Source organism: Chanodichthys erythropterus, chromosome 13 (assembly GCF_024489055.1).
Source record: "Chanodichthys erythropterus isolate Z2021 chromosome 13, ASM2448905v1, whole genome shotgun sequence".
Lineage (NCBI taxonomy): Eukaryota > Metazoa > Chordata > Actinopteri > Cypriniformes > Xenocyprididae > Chanodichthys > Chanodichthys erythropterus.
The window spans coordinates 51,139,709-51,160,830 of record NC_090233.1 but is presented as its reverse complement, the minus strand read 5'-3'; the positions used below and the strand labels follow the sequence as shown (position 1 = coordinate 51,160,830).

The following is a 21,122-nucleotide window of genomic DNA, read 5'->3' as shown; positions in this document are numbered from 1 at the left end:
CGCCTCTGTCCATCGAATCATTCGTTAAATGTTGGAGATTATTTCAAAAACCAACTTTGGCGAACTAGTACGTTTTAACTCAACCTCAATAACTGTTAAAAAGCTTTATAAACCATACATTTTTTATGGTAAATTGCCTGCATTAGCTGTAATTGGTCTTTTCCATTGATCGAGATGGTTACAGGCTTGCTAATTAAAACATTATTTTTTATGCATGTGCTCAAAGGCCTTAAAGCGCTTGAACCCCGATAATTGCTGCTCGCAGCTATATGTTTTTTGCGTCCTCACGCGTTACAATTTTCAGTTTACATATATAGTGTCTATAACATATTTCCTTTGTGTGTGTCTGCTATTTTATGAAGAAAACATAAACGCAAAAACAAAACAAACAAAAAAATATTAAAATATGTTCTCGTGCACACGGGAAAGTCTGTATATTTTTCATTTTTGCAAAGATCCCTTTAGGGTCTCCATAATACTGACTATGATTTGACAATTTTTTTATTGCTCTCTTAAAAAACAAGTTGAACAGTGCAAACATTATCACTTACATTTTCTAAGTAGTTATTTTCGCAAAGTCAGTGTCGCGCAAGACCCCCATCCTGACACCAGTGCACCCCCTCACAACTGATGACGCAATCCAGTGAAAGTGCACAGGAGGGGGAGGGGCGTCTTGCATCGGCACGCGCAGGCAGCAGACAGCAGAGAGCAGCTGCAGCGGCAAGAGGAGCTCGTGCGCGCGTCCCACAGCATATTCACAAAATATATCTCCCATAGCCTACATACAAAAGCACCTGAATTAACCGCAATTTAAACATGGTCGACCGCGAGCAGCTGGTTCAGAAAGCCAGACTGGCCGAGCAGGCTGAGAGATATGACGATATGGCTGCTGCCATGAAATCGGTAAGTGCAACTTTTGCATTATTCTCTACATGTATGATTCATTTATAATTTGGCTTTTCAGATATAGTTCTAATCACGCGAAGTGAACTGTCTCACAATAACGCGCGGATCTACATAATGCATTCGCCCTGTCGCATTGCCACTGGAAATTCCATTTTCGCGTTCGAATCTTTCCATCGATCAGATCTGATATTGATGACAGAATCGATTCGAATGAACAAACGTTCTTTAGTCTAAAGGCCCATATAAGTTGATCCGGACCGACCGACAGGTCACAGTCCTGCTGAAATGATGACGAAGCTGATTTGGGAATATTGTGTGTCACTGCCCGTCATTCATTAAACCAGAGGATAATGCAGCGCCGAGTGTGAATCCAGATTTCTCGTGCTGGATCTTTGGGCGGTGCCTTTCAAAGATCCGAACGGACTGGACAACATGACCACACAGATAGACACTTCATTATTGCACATGGCCGTAATTCTAACAGAGGTTTGCGTAAAAATCCACTGACATGACCGATACAGCCTAACGTTACGCGTCTAGTCAATGCCGAATTTCTCCATTGCAAAAAGCTGAAATCGTGTCATATTAAAGCGGATTGTGATTCATATGCATTATTATAGTATGCTAGTCTAGGATGCAAACGATCCAACGCTGTTCTCTTTGTCTCAGAACGCGTTACAGTCGTCTCCATCGATTCGCATTTGAAGATGTCGTCAAAAGCAATGTGGTTTTCGCGCATTCTCCGGCTTTGCAGCTTCGCTCCCACTAGGCGTGTCGCAACGTGTGCCAAGGTGCAGTGCCCGTAATGCACCATTTCATCCGATCCATCAGCCTCCATCCAATAGGGTACAGTGATCACCAACCTCTATCTCTCCATCAAGGGCGTAGGTTTGCATTGAAAGTTGATAGCGCCATATGGCAATTAAGCACTAGATAACCCTGAGACTGTGGTTTGAAAAACTCAAAAATCACAACCTCAGTGTTGTCTCCTGACTCCTGTCATGGAAGTTTTGGAGGTCACACCTATTTCATGTGTGACAGTCTCATAACTCCACACCTACATTAAAAATAATACTGTAATCAAATAAAATGTTTCGGAAATGTTGTGAAAACACCTAGTAGGTATTCTTTAAGTTTAGGCTACCTAAAATGTCTATATGGAGGATTAGGAGTTTTTTTTGTGTGTGTCACTCCTAGTCCTCCATATGTAACCCTGGACCACAAAACCAGTAATAAGGGTCAATTTTTTTTTTCAATTGAGATTTATACATCATCTGAAAGCTGAATAAATAAGCTTTCCATTGATGTATGGTTTGATTTGTTAGGATAGGACAATATTTGGGTGAGATACAACTATACAACTACAGAGAAAATCGACTTTAAAGTTCTTAGCAATGCATATCGACTCACTAAAATTAATTTTTGATGTATTTACAGTAGGAAATTTACAATATAACTTCATGGAACATGATCTTTACTTAATATACTAATGATTTTTGGCATAAAAGAAAAATCAATAATTTTGACCCATACAATGTATTGTTGGCTATTGCTACAAATATGACTGGTTATGGTTTTGTGGTCCACGGTCACATACCGGTATATGCCATTTTTATAACATCTAAAAAGTAATAACATTGCCATAACATTTATGTGTAGGGTGCCTACAACAATTTAAAAATATATAGGGTTATCACTGCAAAAAAAAAAAAAAAAAAAAAAAAAAGATTTTTGTCTTGTTTCCAGTCTAAATGTCTAAAAATTCTTAAATCCAGATGCTTTTACTAGTTAAGTAGAATGACATAAGATATTTCTTCTTGTTTTCTGGAAAAAGAAATCAAAACGAATGAGTTTTTGCTTAAAACAAGAAAAATTATCTGCAAATGGGGTAAGAAAAATAATCTAGTTTCTGTTTGAAATCTTGTGTGAAATCTGTCCCAAACAGAAACAAGAATATTTTTCTTACCCCATTGGCAGATAATTTTGCTTGTTTGTAAAAGCAAATTTTGATTTTTTTTTTCCCCTAGAAAACAAGAAAAAATATCTGGATTTAAGAATTTTTAGATATTTGGACTGGAAACAAGACAAAAATACTAAGCAAAAAAAGCAGTTTTTGCAGTGATTGATGTGTAAATCAATGCATGTCAAGTTTTGGTTCAAGCTGATGAACTTGCAACCATTTAATGAAAAGGAAAGTGCATCGTTCCATTTAGCTATTCACCAAGACTGGATGCTGTCCATTATTGAAAAATGCCTCATCATAGTCTAATTGCACATCTCTTTGACATCCGCTTTGGGTACATGAGTAGTTTCTGAGGGGAAATGATAAGGTATATTGTACAGGGCTTCTGATACACCGGTCTGCCATTAGTGCAGCTTACGTAATGCTTCTACTAAACAATTTTCATTCGGAGACAATGAGCTTGACAAATTGTTCCACTCCTGTGAATTTCAAATATTGTACAATGATTAGTTTCCCCAACATCCTTCAAAACTGTTTGCTTTTATGTGGTCTAAACTAATAAATAATTCCGTCCGGCCATTAATGGCATGTACCCATCGCCGTCTGGATCCATGTGGTCTCTCAAGAGTCTCCCAAATCTAAATCTTAAATATTTATAAGCTTCATACTTATTTTGTGTCATCTAGTGTGCAACTTTCTCTGCATCGTCTCTTTTTGAGACACACTGGAGGATGGATTGATATGTCCATGTATTGATTTACTCGTCAGCTGACCGGAAAGCTCTGGTCCCTGTGCAGCTCAGGGGTGTGTGTTTATCCATGTCTTCTTCTCACTATGGGAGGAAACCCTTATTACTGCAGTTTTGGCAGCCTACGCCCATAAGGACCTAAGAAATTTGAATAGAAAAATCAGATACCTTTCTGATGATGAGCCTGAGATGTAGTGCCATTAATAATTTAATGCAAAATATACAATGATTTGTTTCAGTGCTGATGACTACAACACCCACCGCATAGTGCTAACTTTTACCACAGCTCCCAGACTGCTATTGTAGTATTCTGCCTTTATTACTTGCAATTTTTAACAGCATTATGAGGAATATTTAGCTACACATCAGGTGTGTTTTAATTTAGGCTTCTATGCATGCTTGAGCATTTTGTTCGTGTTGCTGTTATACACTCAGTTGTTATAGTAGATTTGTTCCGACATATTATGCACAATCTGTCAGTTACAGCTTTGAACCCTTGGATTAACCATAGCTTAGACCAATTACATTTATTCAGCGGAAACAAACAGCTTTCTGCTTTCATAAATCATAGAATTAGAGAAAGTGGGGGGAAAAAAAGTGATTTTAAACCACAATCAAAATTGATATATAAAAATTTCCAATAAGCAGATTCAGCTTGCATTCTTTTACAATGTATTTTTAATATTTTAGCTGCAATTTTTAACTGTAAGCGGGACTTTCATTCCTGCAAATGTTGCGATGCCACCATGAAAATACGATTGGCTCTTGTAACTGTAATCAGACTACACAATATCAGCCTGATTTAGCATGATATCATGATTATTAAAGCTGTTATCACAATGTCTTGACAAATTATATCATATTTAACTATTGAATGATGTTTATTACATTGAGTCCACAAGCAACATGCATAATAATGTATGTATTGCATAACAAAACAAACTGGAAACACAAGCATTATAACACATTTTAGCTCATTTTGCAGGAATTGTAATCAGGCACTAAAAATACTATCCATTAAAAGTCTTTTGAACCAATGGGATCACTCTTAAAGGAGTCTTAAAGGAGACCCGATTCCTGGGGGGACTGAATTTCTCACCACAACGGCAACACATCTACAAGGCTACATGACATGCCATCAAAAAGACTAGCATTGTGCTGTGAAATACAGAATGATATGCATATGATACATATGATACCCAAACTACATCTCTCAGTTGGATAAAGCAAACCAGTGTCGCGCTAGTAAAGTTTTGATGGATGACAAATTGTAATCAAGGGAAAGACATACAGGAGTCGTACATTAGGCACACGAGACGAGAGTTTGCGCACTGATCGCTATTGAAAATTAGTAAAAATTGAGGGGTGGGGAGGCACCATTGCGTACGCTGTGTCAAAAGGAAAGCCAACTGTCTTTGACTTTGAAAACCCCTGGACTAGCTTGTTTCTGGAAGTCTGTTGCTAGTTCCACCTTCTTGATGACATCACACACATTATTAAAGATGGCAAGTGATGATTTGTCAGGAAGGTGTAGTCTGACATGTTTCTTGTCCACGTCACAACAAGAATTTTGGAGTCAAAATAGCGTAATCTGACACAGTGACTATCGCAATTGACAAAAATATTGTGTAGTCTGAACGCGGCCTTAGGAGAACTACAATCACCATATTGAGGGTTCCAGTTTCTCCCTTTTAAATATTTACGATGGACCATTTCTGTTATACAGTGTCTGCCCTTGCATACCAGAATGGAGGTTGAAAATGAGGGATTTGCTAAAAGGAACATAATTTGAGAGGCGGAGCCTTTTTTAAAAGATTGTGAAAGTTCTGTGTGCTTATGCTCTGAATTATCTGTCATGCATGTGCATATATCTACCCACATCCACCTCCATCCGCTGTCTTTCATCGGCCATTACCATAGATGTGGCTTGAAGACTGTAACTCATGTTTTTTTCATAACAGTATGGTCATAAAGCTTTTATGCGGCTTATTTTTAGAAGCCTGCTGCAGCTGCAAAAACATTTAAAAAAAAAACATCTGCATTCACTCTATGGTTATATAACAACGAGCTACTTTAAGCAAGAATCCCCCTCTTCCGCCCTTACAACATCCGCATCATCCCATCCTCCAATCCTTCCAGCATCCATGCGTTCTTCTTTTGTTTACTGCTCCGCTTTCAGTAGAGATGCACCGATGCTAAATTTCGATAGCCGATTATTCAGAATGATATCTGCCGATACCGATAGTTTGATTTCTTTAAGGAAAAAAAAATCTCTCTCCAACTAATGCTGCAAACTATACAGAAAAACCCTCTCATTTGGTACATTACTATAATATTAGATTTTAAAGGTGCCATAGAACGTCTTTTTAAAAGATGTAATATAAGTCTAAGGTGTCCCCTGATTGTGTCTTTGAAGTTTCAGCTCAAAATACCCCATACATTTTTTTTTATTCATTTTTTTAACTGGCTATTTTGGGGCATCATTAAATATGAGCCGATTTAGGCTGCGGCCCCTTTAAATGCTCACCCTCCCTGCCCACGGAGCTCGCGCTTGCCTTTAACAGCATAAACAAAAGTTCACACAGCTAATATAAAATTGTTCTTTACAAAGTGTTCGTCATGCAGCATGTCTAATCGCGTAAGTATGGTATTTATTTGTATGTTTACATTTGATTCTGAATGAGTTTGATAGCGCTCAGTGGCTAAAGCTAACATTACACACTGTTGGAGAGATTTATAAAGAATGAAGTTGTGTTTATGAATTATACAGACTGCAAGTGTTTAATAATGAAAATAACGACAGTCTTGTCTCCGTGAATACTTTAACCACATTTAACAGTACATTAGCAACATGCTAACGAAACATTTAGAAAGACAATTTACAAATATCACTAAAAATATCATGATATCATGGATCATGTCAGTTATTATTGCTCCATCTGCCATTTCTCGCTATTGTTCTTGCTTGCTTACCTAGTCTGATGATTCAGCTGTGCACAGATCCAGACGTTAATACTGGCTGCCCTTGTCTAATGCCTTGAACATGGGCTGGCATATGCAAATATTGGGGGCGTACATATTAATGATCCCAACTGTTAAGTAACAGTCGGTGTTATGTTGAGATTCGCCTGTTCATCTGAGGTCTTTCAAACAAATGAGATTTATATAAGAAGGAGGAAACAATGGAGTTTGAAACTCACTGTATGTCATTTCAATGTACTGAAGTCTTGTTATTCAACTATGCCAAGATAAATTCAATTTTTACATCTAGGGCACCTTTAAAATTAACAACAGAGCCAAAACAAACTATTACATTCAACTGCTATTTATTTTCAGAAATAAAAATTTCACTGAAGTAAAAACTGAAATGTTTGTATACAACTCAGTTGCACATAAGGTAGTTTTCATAAACACTTATCTTCATGACAATTTTATTCAAACATACACAATTAACAATAAATAAGCTCCTCCCTAGTGTTTTTATAGCTATCTTTCCTGAGCTAAATGCAATGTTACATGACATTGTTCACAAGCTGTTTTATTGATATCTTTCCGTGGTTGAAACACTGATTGAGTGATTAAACAAGACATGATACATTTCAGTAAGTTGTTCTGTATCTTTCAACAAACCTTTTGATGTTCATGCATATTTTGTGCAATAACTATAAGCTATAAAGTGGAAGAAAAGACTTGCGCTCCAAGCTTCCGCTTAAATTGAGTGTCAAAATGCCATTTATTGAATTTTGTGATAAAATGGACAGAATTTGAAAGCTGAGACTTTGTTTCTTATCAGAAGTGACAAAGCACAAAGCTCTTTGCTATTATTGGATGGGAGGTGCACTGCTTTAACATTGCTATTCTTTTAACTGTTAATGTGTTATTTTTGCGTTAAACTCGCCAGCCCTAAATTCAACACTACATTTTCTACACGCAGTATGACACATTTTCCGCCCCCTTTTGATTGACAGGATATAATCCTCCCAGATCATCAGCTGTTTTTAAACAATCGGTCGATAGTGAAAATAGTTTCTTTTATCTGCCGATACTGATTACTGGCTGATACATCGGTGCATCCCTAGTTTTCACCATAGAAATACTTTGGCCTATATATTTCATTTCTGTGCATTTTTACAGCTACTATATTGATTTAAAGCAATAGCCATAATTTGATTTAAATTCACTGATTTAACTATAGTATTGCAGTGCACTGTGCTTTTATGCTCTCATATTTATTTGCAGACATGAAATATGTTATTGAAACATACTGTTGACACACACCTTTGACACAACTTACCTGTATACTGGTTATCTACATGGAAAATAGCAAATAGCACATAAACTGACTTACCTGAAGGGTCGACTGGGCAGTTCAGCTTACCTATTTGAATGAATAATGATTATTACTTCAACACAGTCTTCATTGCAATTCATAATTTAACAATAAAACAAACTCAAAATCAAAGTTGTTTCTACTCACTGCTGATTTGTCTGTCTGCCGAACTGATTTGAGATGTGTTAGCCTTTCTAGCTTATCTTAAAACTAACTTAAACAACTTACTACCTCAGAATTATTATTATAATTTATTAAAATTTTTTAAGAGTAATGCTAAAATCAATTGACCAGTTCACACCAGTTGTCACAGTAGCTAACCTGATGATCAGGACATAAATCTATTAAATGTTAATGCGAAGTTTAAAATGTGTAGATTCATTATGAGCTGCTTTAAAAGACTGTCAGGTTGTAGAAGAGAATAAAGAGCCTCTTTGTGTTCACGATAACACTATAGCACTAATCAGAATTACAATAGTGCCTTGTCAGTCAAATCTGTCTAAAACGCCACATGATTCTTCATTTATTAGGATTATTATTCAAATTATGAATCACCTTTCTCCTTGTGCTAAATACAATGAAAATAGGGATGGGCGGTATGACCAAGACCTTATTTCATTGTTAGGAGTATTAATATTATTAACATTTGCCATCTCTAAGCAAACACACCAGTGGAGTTACTAAATGAGTCAATGCTTCTGAATGAATCAGTTGAATTAATGATTCAATGATCCACTCATAAAATGAATCACTTCCTGAATGAATCAGGCTGCATCTGAAATCGGATAATTATCTACTATACAGTAGATGAAAATCAGTATGTGACAAAAGAAGCATGTCCGTATTCGCAGTACTCATTAAAAAAGAGTATGAAAAAAGTACCCGGCGAGATTCTGAATTGTGCATACAATGGACACTTTACTATCCCATGAGGCCACGGGAGAGGATTTGTGACTGGCAGTGAAGTGACACAACTGGTGCTGGTAGGTCACATGATAATGACAGCATGCCGAATGTAGTATGTCCAAATCACATTCATACTACACTATATAAAACATACTTTTTAGAATTTGCAAAATAATTATTTATTCAAAATAAGTACCTACTCGAGAGTATGCGATTTCAAAGCAGCATCAGTGTTTTGAATGAAACGGTTGTGTGAATGATTCAACGACTTACTCATAAAGACGTCACTTGATTCGTTCCTCCTGAAACAAATCAGTTGAATGAATTAATCATCAACTCACTCATAAAGACGGTCGCCTGTCGCCACCTACTCGTGCAGTGATGTAACTTACGATGACATAATGATGTCTGCTTATCGCGCTTCTCATAATGTTCACGCATTAGGTCAGTAGTTGGAGAGTGGGTGGTCTTTTGTGGCTGTTTGAACACATTCGACCACATGAACATCTACACTATGAAAGCAATCCAGTCGAATGTGTTTTCGACTACCTCTAGAAGTGGCTGAAAGTGGACAAGATCAAAACATTTTAGACCCCGTGTACACCTGTATTTAGCATCGTCCACTTGTGATTTGATCGGCGAAAACGTATCTTGAAGGTGCGTTCACGCCATGTCGTAATTACTGTAACTACGAACGGTCACGTCCTCCTAGATCTTGTAATTACAGTTTGTAAGCTGGGAGTTTTCTTAAAGCGTGTACCACCTGACCACTGTAGATTCGTTTAGGCATTGATAGTGGTGCCGTAGAAATGCATAATTCCCAGTCGGAGGACGTGAACAGCTCCAAATATAACGTCACATGTTGTCTTCTCAAGATTACGGTAATTACGCGGCGGCGAGAATGCAGCATAGTACCAGGTGTAAACGGGGCCTGAATGTCAGGAAATGGCACTGGTCCTCTCTGTCATGTCCACAATATCATCCATAGTTTCGATGATAATAAATTAGTGAGGCTGCATGGCTCAGTAACTGCGGGTCATTAAAGGAGCTTTCTCTGTTATTAAGCAATGGAGTGGAAGAGAATGTTAGAACAACAGTGCTGAAGTCACATCAACTAGATTTTGATTGTCATAAACTCCTTAGTGCAATCATAAAAATAAAGATTATTTATTGACATTGACATCTTTAACATCAATAGAACCTTTTTCATTCTGTAAAAGTTTCTTTCTAGTGGAAAAAAAAGGATATTTGGGTTTTTAGAATGCTCTTCACACTAAGAATTTTTTTTTTTTTTGTTCACTGAAAGGTTCATTGGGGAACCAAACACTGCGAAAATCCCCTTTTTTTTTAAAGGTGTAGCAGTTAGTATGGAAACCTGTCATTCTTCTTGCCATCTCAAGTTCTTCTCTCTTTCTTCACACTTTCTGTTTATCATAATCTACAACTGGGGTTAAAAGTCACTGAACATTTGCTGCTGCAATAGCTGGCGGCTTCATTGGAGTCTTATGATGCAACCCAAACTGCAAGTGCCCTGAGATTACAGTGACTACAAAGGGCTCACAGACGGAATTAGCACACTATGAGAACTGTATCACTGCACTGTTGTGCAACACTGCTCAATGCATCTGTATCTAATTAGGCCAAATAATCAAGAGCTTGCACTAGATTGTGTATGATTTCTATAGACCTCATTCCACTGAAGTAAAACAAGGCATTGCAATAAAGAAGTTTGATGTTTGCCTTCTATTGAAAACCATTTCACCCGTCATGAATCATACTGCATTGTGTTTTGTCTTTTTGTCCCCTAAGATACATGACTCATGTTTGAAACCTGTATGATTTTTTTTGTTTTGTTTTGTTTTGTTTTTCAGCAGAACACAAAAAAGTGTAATGTAGCACAATGTCCAAATTGCTTGGGATTGTCCATCTTCAAAAAGGACATTAAAGTTCCACGTTTTCCAGCTGTAGGCAAACAAAAACATTCTTGAAGGTGAAGGTGCCAGATTTGACATGGACATAATTGACTGATAACATCATATGGAAATCATAAAGGCGAGTAGATCATGACAATCTTTTTTTTTTTTTTTTTTACTTTTAACCTTTTAAGGTCAACATGTAACACTCACAACCTATTTTGTTTCCATAATTTCATATCTACTTAAGCTTGAAGCTTAGGGTACGTTTACACGACAATGATGTACTAAAAGTTTTTCCTTTGAGTTTTTCTCGTACAGAGAACAACGATTCCCATTCACACAGATCCATGAAAACGACTAAAATCGCTGAATTCTGCTGCCAGGCCAGTAGATGGCGATGTCACTCTGCAAAGAAACACTACATGCATAAATACTCATGCGCATGACGCCACCGTTTTCACAAATTCACGTTTTTGCAGTTTACCCGGAGTATTGTTTTCAAAAACTTGCGCTTTGAATCCCGTTTTCAAAAGTCCCCAAAAACGCCACTGTCATTTAAATGAACGACCAAAAATAAGGATGGACGTTACGACGATATCGTTACCACGGTATGAAATGTATCGCTGTAAATGTATGTAAATATAAAGCACTTTTGACACTTCGGAGTGATGAAATGCATGAATAAGAATATAAAGAGCAGGATGTGCCTGATGTTAAAAAGAGTTATAAGCACAATATATCTGTCACGATCATCAGCTGGAGTCCTTTGAGAGCAACCCTAGACTATTGTCACTCTCTCAAACTACATACACATGCACACCATCTAGTGGACTTTGTTTTCAAGCGCTCAAATCATTCGCGAATGCGCTGTTCTGCTCCTTTTTTCCTGTTGTTGCGTTTAGCGTACAGTGTTGCATTACCGCGAGCCCCCTTCTGGACTGAAGTGTGGATCACCACGTGACTGACTGTATTCATCGTCTAAAACTGCATGGTCCGAACCGTGACATTTGTACCGTACAGTTTGGGATGAATACATGTACTGTTACACCCCAATACTGTATCTATATATGATAACGGCTCTCTCTGGATCAGCGGCGGTGCAGATTTCAATGTCCCGGTGTGATTTTGTAAAGGTATACTCTACAAACACACTGCTTGATTAACACACATCTGCAGGTTTTCCTGACAGGTTATGAGTATGTGTCCATGTGTGATAACCTGGCACACGTACAACAGCATGTCGCATCCACCCACACGCTCGCACGTGCACTCCATCACATACACACGCAAACACATGCAATCTCGCACATACACACACGCAAGAAGCGTGGACATCATTGCCGTTGCCACGGCAGCAGCAGAGATAGTCGATTGCGTCCAAACAAAGACGATTACCCTGTTTCTATGGAGACGGCTCTTTACTTACCCCCTGCTGTCTGGGATAGGATGTTATGTGAGGAAGAAGTTAAAGGCAGTTTGTAAATGGTATTGTACACAACACCATTTACTATGCAAGACCAGTTTACGTGTTGCACAATGATTCAGCAACTGTCTCTTTCAATCTCAGGTTGTTTAATGGCTGTTGTGCTGGAAATTAAAGAAGGAAGTTGTGGTCTAATTGATCAGTAATACTGTTCCAAGTCTGATGCAGGAAACGAATTGAGTGTTTTTCTGTTTATGAGCAAGTGCATATATTTAACATTTGATATGTGCAGCTGCCCCCAAAAAAATTGCTGTGTGTTTTTTACTCAGTAATTGCTAGTACATTTCACAAATAATTACAAAGAAGTGGCAATTAACACATTGAATTAAATTTGGAATTTTGAGGTAGAAAAATTTGTAATTTCTTAAAAAACTCCAATAATGTTTGTTTTAGTTTCAACTTCAAAAAATCTTTGTCTACAGTCAGGAATCATAAAGAATTTAATGATTTTGGTTCAAATTCCAAATCTCCCCAATTGTTAATTTAAATAAAGCAATTTTCAAACATGTCTCTTTTTAGAAAGATGTCCATTTTAAAATGGAGTGTTGTCCACATTAACCCGGGGTTTGTGAGTTGAAGAAAAGCTAATAATTAATTAAATTATAATAAGGTAAAAATTTAAATAATTTAAATCTATTGCAATGTTTGTTTTAGTTTTAGAAACTTGGAAAAATTATATTTTTCAGTGAATCAGAAAATTTAAAGGGGTGCTTGACTATGATTTCACTTTTTTAACTTTAGTTAGTGTGTAATGTTGCTGTTTGATCATAAACAACATCTGCAAAGTTACGACGGTCAAAGTTTAATGCAAAGGGAGATATTTTCTTTTACAGAAATCGCTTTTAAGGACTACAACAAATGACTGGTAGGGACTACAATGAGCTTCTTCCTGGGTTAGTGACATCACAAACCCCAACATTTACATAAACCCCGCCCCCATGAACATGCAACAAAGGGGGCGGAGCAATGTTGGGCTGCTTTAAAGAAGAGGAAGAGTTGTTGTAGTAGAGTGTTGTTGTCATGTCGTCATTTTACGCCGGACTGCTTCACAAACGAGGGTCAATTCAACACAAAAGATGAACATGACGGCACATGCTAGTGGATGAGTTGAATCAACTCCACAGCAACTACATCAATTTATCCACTAACCATTCAGAAACGTCTAAAAGTTGTAACTTCTTCCTGAGTCTCTCCATCAGTGTCGACTCCGGTTAGTGTCCAACACCGTTACTGACAATCCTCATTTTGGCTGCGTGAGATTCTCCAGCTTTGTTGTTGTTGAGCTGGAAAGGGGGCGGGGAGCAGCAGCTCATTAGCATTTAAAGGGACACACACAAATGGTGTGTTTTTGCTCACACCCAAATAGGAGCAAATTTGACAAGCTATAATAAATGATCTGTGGGGATTTTGAGCTGAAACTTCACAGACAGATTCTGGGGACATCATCTTGTGAAAAGGGACATAATAGGTGCCCTTTAAGTAAATATTATAGCTCAAATGGGTTCAGCTGACAAAAAATAATTTATCAGAATCCCTGTTCTAACAGAACTGCATGTCATTAAAATAATTTGTTTGTTTTTTTCGATTAAAAGCATTCTCAACCCTACAGCAATATGAAACTGGCTTTGTTTCCGAACACTCAGGTTATCAGCAGCCACTTTCTTAAACTTGAGAAGGGCGCATAGCATGCGCTTTTGGATGATGATGATGATGATGATGATGCAGAGCACGAATGATACAGCAAAAATGCAGTAAATCATTGAGCCTCTCCAAAGGACGCAGGAAATTGCATCCGAAAGGTAGTAGAAGAGAAGCGAGCGAGAGAGATCTTTAGTCACCAGCTCATCCGCCCACTGTCAGGCTGTTAAATCAAAGCATCCCTGCAATGCTTTCATTCGGCCAATTTTTTTTGCAAAGCATGTGTAGGTTCACTTTATACTATGTTGCTCTGTAAACAACTGTAATTCAGGCTGCAATGTGTTTTTATACAAAAGCAAGTGGCATGCCGTTCATTTGAAACACTGCCAGTCTTCTATGAATAGATTTACTACACTTCTTCTAGCCTACACATGGTTAAAATGAACAATGAAGATCCCATGTCCATAAATAGACATCTGGCAAATCACCACATTGAAGCTTACTTGAACTGTTCACTCAAATGGCAGCATGACTCACAAAAGAACATTGTGAACTACCATTTACAACACAACCCTCGCTGCCATAATTCTGTACTTACATGACATTTCCTTAACTGAACGGACATGGCTGAACTTGACACAGGTTAGTATATAAAGACAATCGTCCCCCTTTCGGTTTTCATTAGTGACCCATGCAAATGAAGGAGGATTATGAGTGACCCTAATGCCCTAGTGCTGCATAAACAGCTCTGTCAATAAATGAGGTTGAAGCCGTGAAGGTTTGGTTAGTGTGCTTTTAGTTTTGCCAGCAATGCTTTAAGCAGGCTTCATCAAATTGCATACTGCAGTACCGCAGGTTTTCCTTCCTTCTTTTTCCAGGAGTACAAGATAAAGAAAATGAGTTTATTCTATAAAATAGGACTACACTTTGCACCCCAATTTAACGCCGTCAGTTTGAACCGGATGGTATCCGAGAATGGTAAATGCAATTGATATTTAGAATAGCAGAAATAATTCTAAAGTGGGTTTCGATTCCCAGGGAATGCATGAACTGATAAAACGTACAATGGATGCAATGCAAGTCGCTTTGGATAAAAGGCTCTGTGAAATGCATACGTGTTCACTAATTAAGGTTTTTTAATGTTTTTGAAAGAAGTTAAAATAACTGAATATATGTTAAAATGTCATTTATTCCTGTGATCAAAGCTGAATTTTCAGCATCATTACTCCAGTCTTCAGTGTCATATGATCCTTCAGAAATCATTTTGATATGCTGATTTGGTGTTATCAATTATTATTGGTGCTCAAAAATTAATAATGGTTCTTATTATTGTCATCAATGTTAAAAAAATATATATTTTTGTGGATACATTTATTTCAGGATTTTCAAAGCATTAATCTGAAATAGAATCTGTCACTTTTGTTCAATTGAATGCATCTTTGCTGAATGAAAGTATTAAAGGCAAAATATGTCAAATATTAAAATATCCAAAAACCACTAGAACAATGTTATATATTTTGTTGACTTGTGTACTTACATTATCCTAAATGTTTCCAAGAATATGTAAATCCAGAGAAATAAGCAATTAAACCAGGACCCGGACCATGTCCGTGCATTGCCTATCGAGACATCATACCTGCATGTTCTCCAACCAATACAACCATATAGGTCATTTGTCACTTCCCTGAAATATGACCCATAGGAGCGTTTACTAAAGTGATGCCCCCTATCGACAACAGGACACTTTCATTTTAATGCATTTTTCCCTTTTATCTGCGTCATATATCGGGTTTCGTGTAGCTCAGTTGGCAGAGCATTGCAATAACAATATGCAATCATGCGATCGTGGGATCGATCCCAGGGAACACATGTGCTCATAAAGTGTAAATGCACTATAAATCACTAAGGTTAGGTTTAGGGGTGGGGTGGGTGTAGTCGTTAATAAAAAAAAATTGTTTTGCTAAATGGAAATAGGAGAAATGGTGTAAAAAGTCCACACATTGCATTTAAATGAACACGCATTTTGATTGTTAATGATTTAATTTCATGACGACAGATGTAACACGACACAGTCGTTATTTTTTACACCTTGCTAGAGGGCGCATGACTTCAAAACGTAAATATAGGTCGTATTAAGGTGCTTGAAAAATGGAGGACAGTCTCCGATTTTGTAGAAACCTTGGAAACACCAAAGACGCTTTAATATATTGTGTTTTATTAGACGCAACTGTTTGGATACATTTATAGACAGAAAACGAATCGTTATATAGCTCAACACAGTAAGTCTTATTGTTTAAATCTCGTTTTTTATCACGTTTCCATGACTAATATCGATGTATCTTACTTGTCTCTCATTAGCAATCGCTCCAGCGGCCCCGTTCAGCTCCACAACACTCGGTCATGCTCTGTTTCATACTACAGTAATGTTAATAATCTCATCCATGAACATGATTTCTGCCCGAGTCCTATCCCGATTCTTTTCCACCGGCTGTAGACATGAAGACAACACCTCCTATGATTCCACGAAATCAAGCTGCGTCTTTGTTTTGAATAAGTGACCTATAGCTGCAAAAATGTACATATTGTGCCTTTAATTTGTACCCCAAACCTTTCATTTGAATTACCTCTATTACCCCTTACCTCTGCTTAATATGCCTATTAAGCAGCACAGCTGTTTTCAACATTGATAATAATCAGAAATGTTTCTTGAGCAGCAAATCATCATATCAGAATGATTTCTGAAGGATCATGTGACACTGAAGACTGGAGTAATGATGCTGAAAATTCAGTTATTTTAAATTGTAATAATATTTCACAATATTGCTGTTGTGTTTTCACTGCATTAGTGTAAATGCAAAGATTTATGAATTATTTTAGTCATAAACAACACGCATCATTGGGTCTGTTGGTCACTATGAAACCGGTGAAAAGTTTTAAAGAATGCTCAAGTAACCTCTCCACCTCCTCACAGGTAACAGAGCTGAACGAGGCCCTTTCCAACGAGGAGAGGAACCTGCTCTCGGTGGCCTACAAGAACGTAGTGGGCGCACGGCGCTCGTCCTGGCGCGTCATCTCCAGCATCGAGCAGAAGACCTCTGCGGATGGCAACGAGAAAAAGATCGAGATGGTTCGCGCTTACCGCGAGAAGATCGAGAAGGAGCTGGAGGCCGTGTGCCAAGATGTGCTCAACCTCCTCGACAACTTCCTGATCAAGAACTGCGGCGACGCCCAGCACGAGAGCAAAGTCTTCTACCTGAAGATGAAGGGCGACTACTACCGTTACCTGGCGGAGGTGGCCACAGGTGAGAAGAGAGCCACGGTGGTGGAGTCTTCTGAGAAGTCCTACAGCGAGGCCCATGAGATCAGCAAAGAGCACATGCAGCCCACGCACCCCATCCGCTTGGGTCTGGCGCTCAATTACTCGGTCTTCTACTACGAGATCCAGAACGCACCCGAGCAGGCCTGCCATCTGGCCAAGACGGCTTTCGACGACGCCATCGCCGAATTGGACACCCTGAACGAGGACTCCTACAAAGACTCGACCCTCATCATGCAGCTCCTGCGAGACAACCTGACGCTCTGGACGAGCGATCAACAAGATGACGAGGCGGGCGAAGGCAACAATTAAGCATCGAAGAAAAGAGAAGATCTTTTGAGACCCTTTTCCTCTCAGCCGTAACATAAAACACGCGTGCTCACACAACAAACGAAAAACAAAAAAAGTAGTACATGAAAAATTCACAAAAGGGGGCATGATGGAACTGTGCCAGCCACGTTTGCCAATAGCAAAGCAGCGCGGTTTTCTTTATTTCCCACTAAATTACGATTTAGAGAAATATGCTAGACAAAAAGAATGGTATGCCTCAAAAAAACAAACAAAAAAACAAAACAAAAAAGAAGTAGCAGCTTAAAAGGAAAAAAATTAAACCCTTTCCTTATGTGACGTTTACCTGAACAACACTTGCTTGTTGGTACGTCAGTCTATTCTAAATGGCCGAAGGGTTTCGATGAACCCAAACTCTGGCTGTTCTTGTGGTGAAATACGAAGTGGAGCTGCTTATATTAATTTACATTGTGAGTAAGAAGTACTTCAAAGCAAGGGTGGGCTTAAGAAAAAAGAAAAAAGTGAAAAACTTGAATGTTATCGCCTCGCAAAAGTAGGAATTTGCAAACAGGCTGCACTGGGCGTGAACGCAACGGTCGTGTTTTTGTCTCTGATATACGTTTATTGGGATTCTGAATTGCACCCACTAATGTTTGAACGTCGTTTACGTTGAACTGGTTATCTGTGCCATTTATGATACACATCGTTAGTATGCATCTCACATCTGAACTACACACAACTACTTTATTACAGTGATTTCCTCATGTATCGCCTTCTCAATCCAAAGCTAAACCCGGTTTCTTTCGTCTCGACAAAATAACCATGACTGCAATCGTTATTATTATCATTATTATTTAATGGATATCAAAAATTGCCAGGCGCCGGTTGAGAATAATGAAATTTCCTTCGAATGCACTGAAGAATAGTATTATCAATTAAAATAATCAAATGAAAAATAACATTTCCAGAAAGAAAGAAATCCCAATGCTTTGCAGAAAAACGACCACTCGAAAGCAATGCCTAATCTCTTGGTTTATATCACTGGTACCATAGACTGTTTTTTGTTATTCAGTTAATTTATTTTGGCTAAAGAGTTTTTGTTGGTGTTTTAATTCTCATGAAATGCACTTGCCTATTATACTGTTTCTCAGTGTAGGATGATTACAGCTCCAATAATACAATATTGTGCATGCTGGTGATGTATTTATATACCATAGCTCGACTTTATTAACTTTAAAAACTGTAGATGTTATGTATTCATATGAACAAGAAATGACAAGAATTTAATCTGATTATTTTCTATTTATTACTTTATATTGGATTGTTTCAATCTGTTATGATTTATTTCTTATATATCTTTTCCTCGCTGAAGTACGCTAAAACAGTGCGTGTTTACTATAAATGAATCTGTTATGGATGTTGCTATAGTGACATGCAATTCTTGTATTTGGTTTTTAATAAAGGAACAAAAAAGGACGCAAAAAGACAAAAAAAAAAAAAAAGAATAAACACCATATCTGGCATTTTGTCACGAGTAAATTATGATTACATTGTGAAACGATTAATGTTGTTCTTAAAATGACTTTTCCTTTCTGTGCTTTCTGCTGTGCGATATTTAAGATTTGCTGTAATATCAGTGTTTGTTTTGTTTTTTCCCTCTTCAGAATCTGTTTCTGTAAGGGATTCACTCATGGAACATTACCTATTCTTATTTGATTTCTGTTTTCTTTCTATTTCCTCGTCTACTGGTATCTTAAATGTGAGTCATGTAGCGGTTGCACAAAAGAAACATAATGATAATAATAATGATAATTAAAAAAAATAATAAAAACATGACTGTGCTCTTCTAGCCACCATTTCAGTGCTGTTGTTGTATGCGAGTCATTTTCTGTTCACATCATCAGAAGAAACATGATGTTGAGCTATTATTAATAATAATAATAGCAAGTGTAAATGGCACAGTGGTTAGTCTAGTAGTCAGATGATAGTGAACAACACTGTTTGAGCTCCTGTTTCCCCTCCCGTTCTGTGCCATCCCGTGCCATCTCCTAGATGGCTGAAGGCCGTCTCTGATAATGCTTTGCTTAATGCTAGCATCTGCCACACAGTTAGTGCCAACACTTCTGCTTTAGTTTAAAGTTCATTCGGCTGAAGCTGGTTTTCATCATGCTCATCTTCTACAAAGAGTAAAGAGAAAGTGATATAGTCACTTTGTAATGTGTAATGGTATATATTAAGCATGCAAATGAAAACTATAGGATTTTTTTTTGTGTGATTCTGGCAGCCTAAATTGACTGAATTAGCGTGTTTTCTCAAAATCTGCTGCAATATTTGCAGCATTTCTTGTTGTTTTGCAGTGAAAATATACCACAGACAAAATTCTTCTAACATCTCTCGAGAACCATTGCAGGGCTCCAGACTAACATTTGAGGGCAGGAGCACCGGTGCCATTACAGTGTTAAAGTGTAATTATCCCATAATTTACTTACCCTCAAGCCATCCAGGAATATATGACTTTCTTCTTTCAGACAGACACAATCAGAGTTATATTAAAAAATATTCTTGCTCTTCCAAGCTTTATAACAGGAGTGAATCATAACCGAGATTTTGAAGCCCAAAAAAGCACCTCCGTCCATCATAAAAGTAATCCATAAGACTCCAGAGGGTTAATAAAGGCCTTCTGAAGTGAAGCGATGCGTTTTTGTAAGAAAAATCTGACAGCTTGAATTGAGATGCAGATAAAATTATCTATTATTTTTATTCATAATGTCTAAATATAAATGAATGAATATTAAAAATAAAGGTAACATGACTATGCTTATAATGATTTATAGGCCCATTTAAAAGTAAGTATTACTATTCTATGAATATATTTATAAAGACTCATTATACTGCATTATAAGAACAGTTGGATACATTTATATTATTATTTTTATAATTACTTATAAGCCATGCATTTGCTTTTTCAATGTGCATGCTCATAATCCATTATACACTGATTTATAAATGATCAAATATAAAATAGTTCCATATGGACTCTTGTTTGCTGTACCAATTAGTTATTAATTATGTCTTTAACAGCAAATGTTTGCATTAGAGGTCCTGAATTTTATCAGCCATATGCATGGTATTGTTAATAACAGTTTGGAATTATACTTTACAAATATTGTTGCAGTGTTTTGCAAGTATGTAACATTAAAAAAGATACATTTTTTTCCAACTGTTTGTATTAATGATTTCTGTTTTTATTATTATTATTACAGGAATTATTGTTCATTAGTTACATTTTCTTTAGGAAAATTGCATCCTGTGTTTTCACTTTACTTAAAGCCATGATGCATTTATAGAGAGTAATAACTCTATTATTACTCAAAATAAGTATTGATATGACAGAAATAAATCTGAATTACTAAAAAGTCATTGTAACTATAATATAATAACATTATAGCAATGCAGGCTGCATCTTTATAAATACATTCATGGAACCATACGACTGACTAATTAATACTTATAATTCAGTGTATTATTCGATTATGAGCATAAGCATTGAAAAAACAAATGCATGACTTATAATTAAGTATATAAATAATATAAGTGTTCTTATAATGTGGTATAGGCCTTAATAAGT

At 37.2% G+C, this 21,122-nt stretch overlaps 1 protein-coding gene across 1 annotated transcript; it reads left to right on the top strand.

The window, feature by feature from the left end:
- Positions 1-720: 720 nt before the first annotated feature.
- On the top strand, positions 721-19,330 carry ywhag1 (3-monooxygenase/tryptophan 5-monooxygenase activation protein, gamma polypeptide 1). The gene is made up of 2 exons (XM_067405978.1): positions 721-903; positions 16,862-19,330. The coding sequence occupies exons 1-2, from the start codon at positions 817-819 to the stop codon at positions 17,516-17,518; spliced, it is 744 nt and encodes a 247-aa protein (XP_067262079.1). The 5' UTR covers positions 721-816; the 3' UTR covers positions 17,519-19,330.
- Positions 19,331-21,122: the final 1,792 nt, after the last annotated feature.

What these genes read in the sequence shown, in the direction of transcription:
- ywhag1 (XM_067405978.1), top strand. Translation starts at nt 817, where the DNA reads ATGGTCGACCGCGAGCAGCTGGTTCAGAAAGCCAGACTGGCCGAGCAG. An exon ending in TGGCTGCTGCCATGAAATCG is followed by an intron (nt 904 to 16,861) that starts GTAAGTGCAACT and finishes ACCTCCTCACAG; the next exon opens with GTAACAGAGCTGAACGAGGC.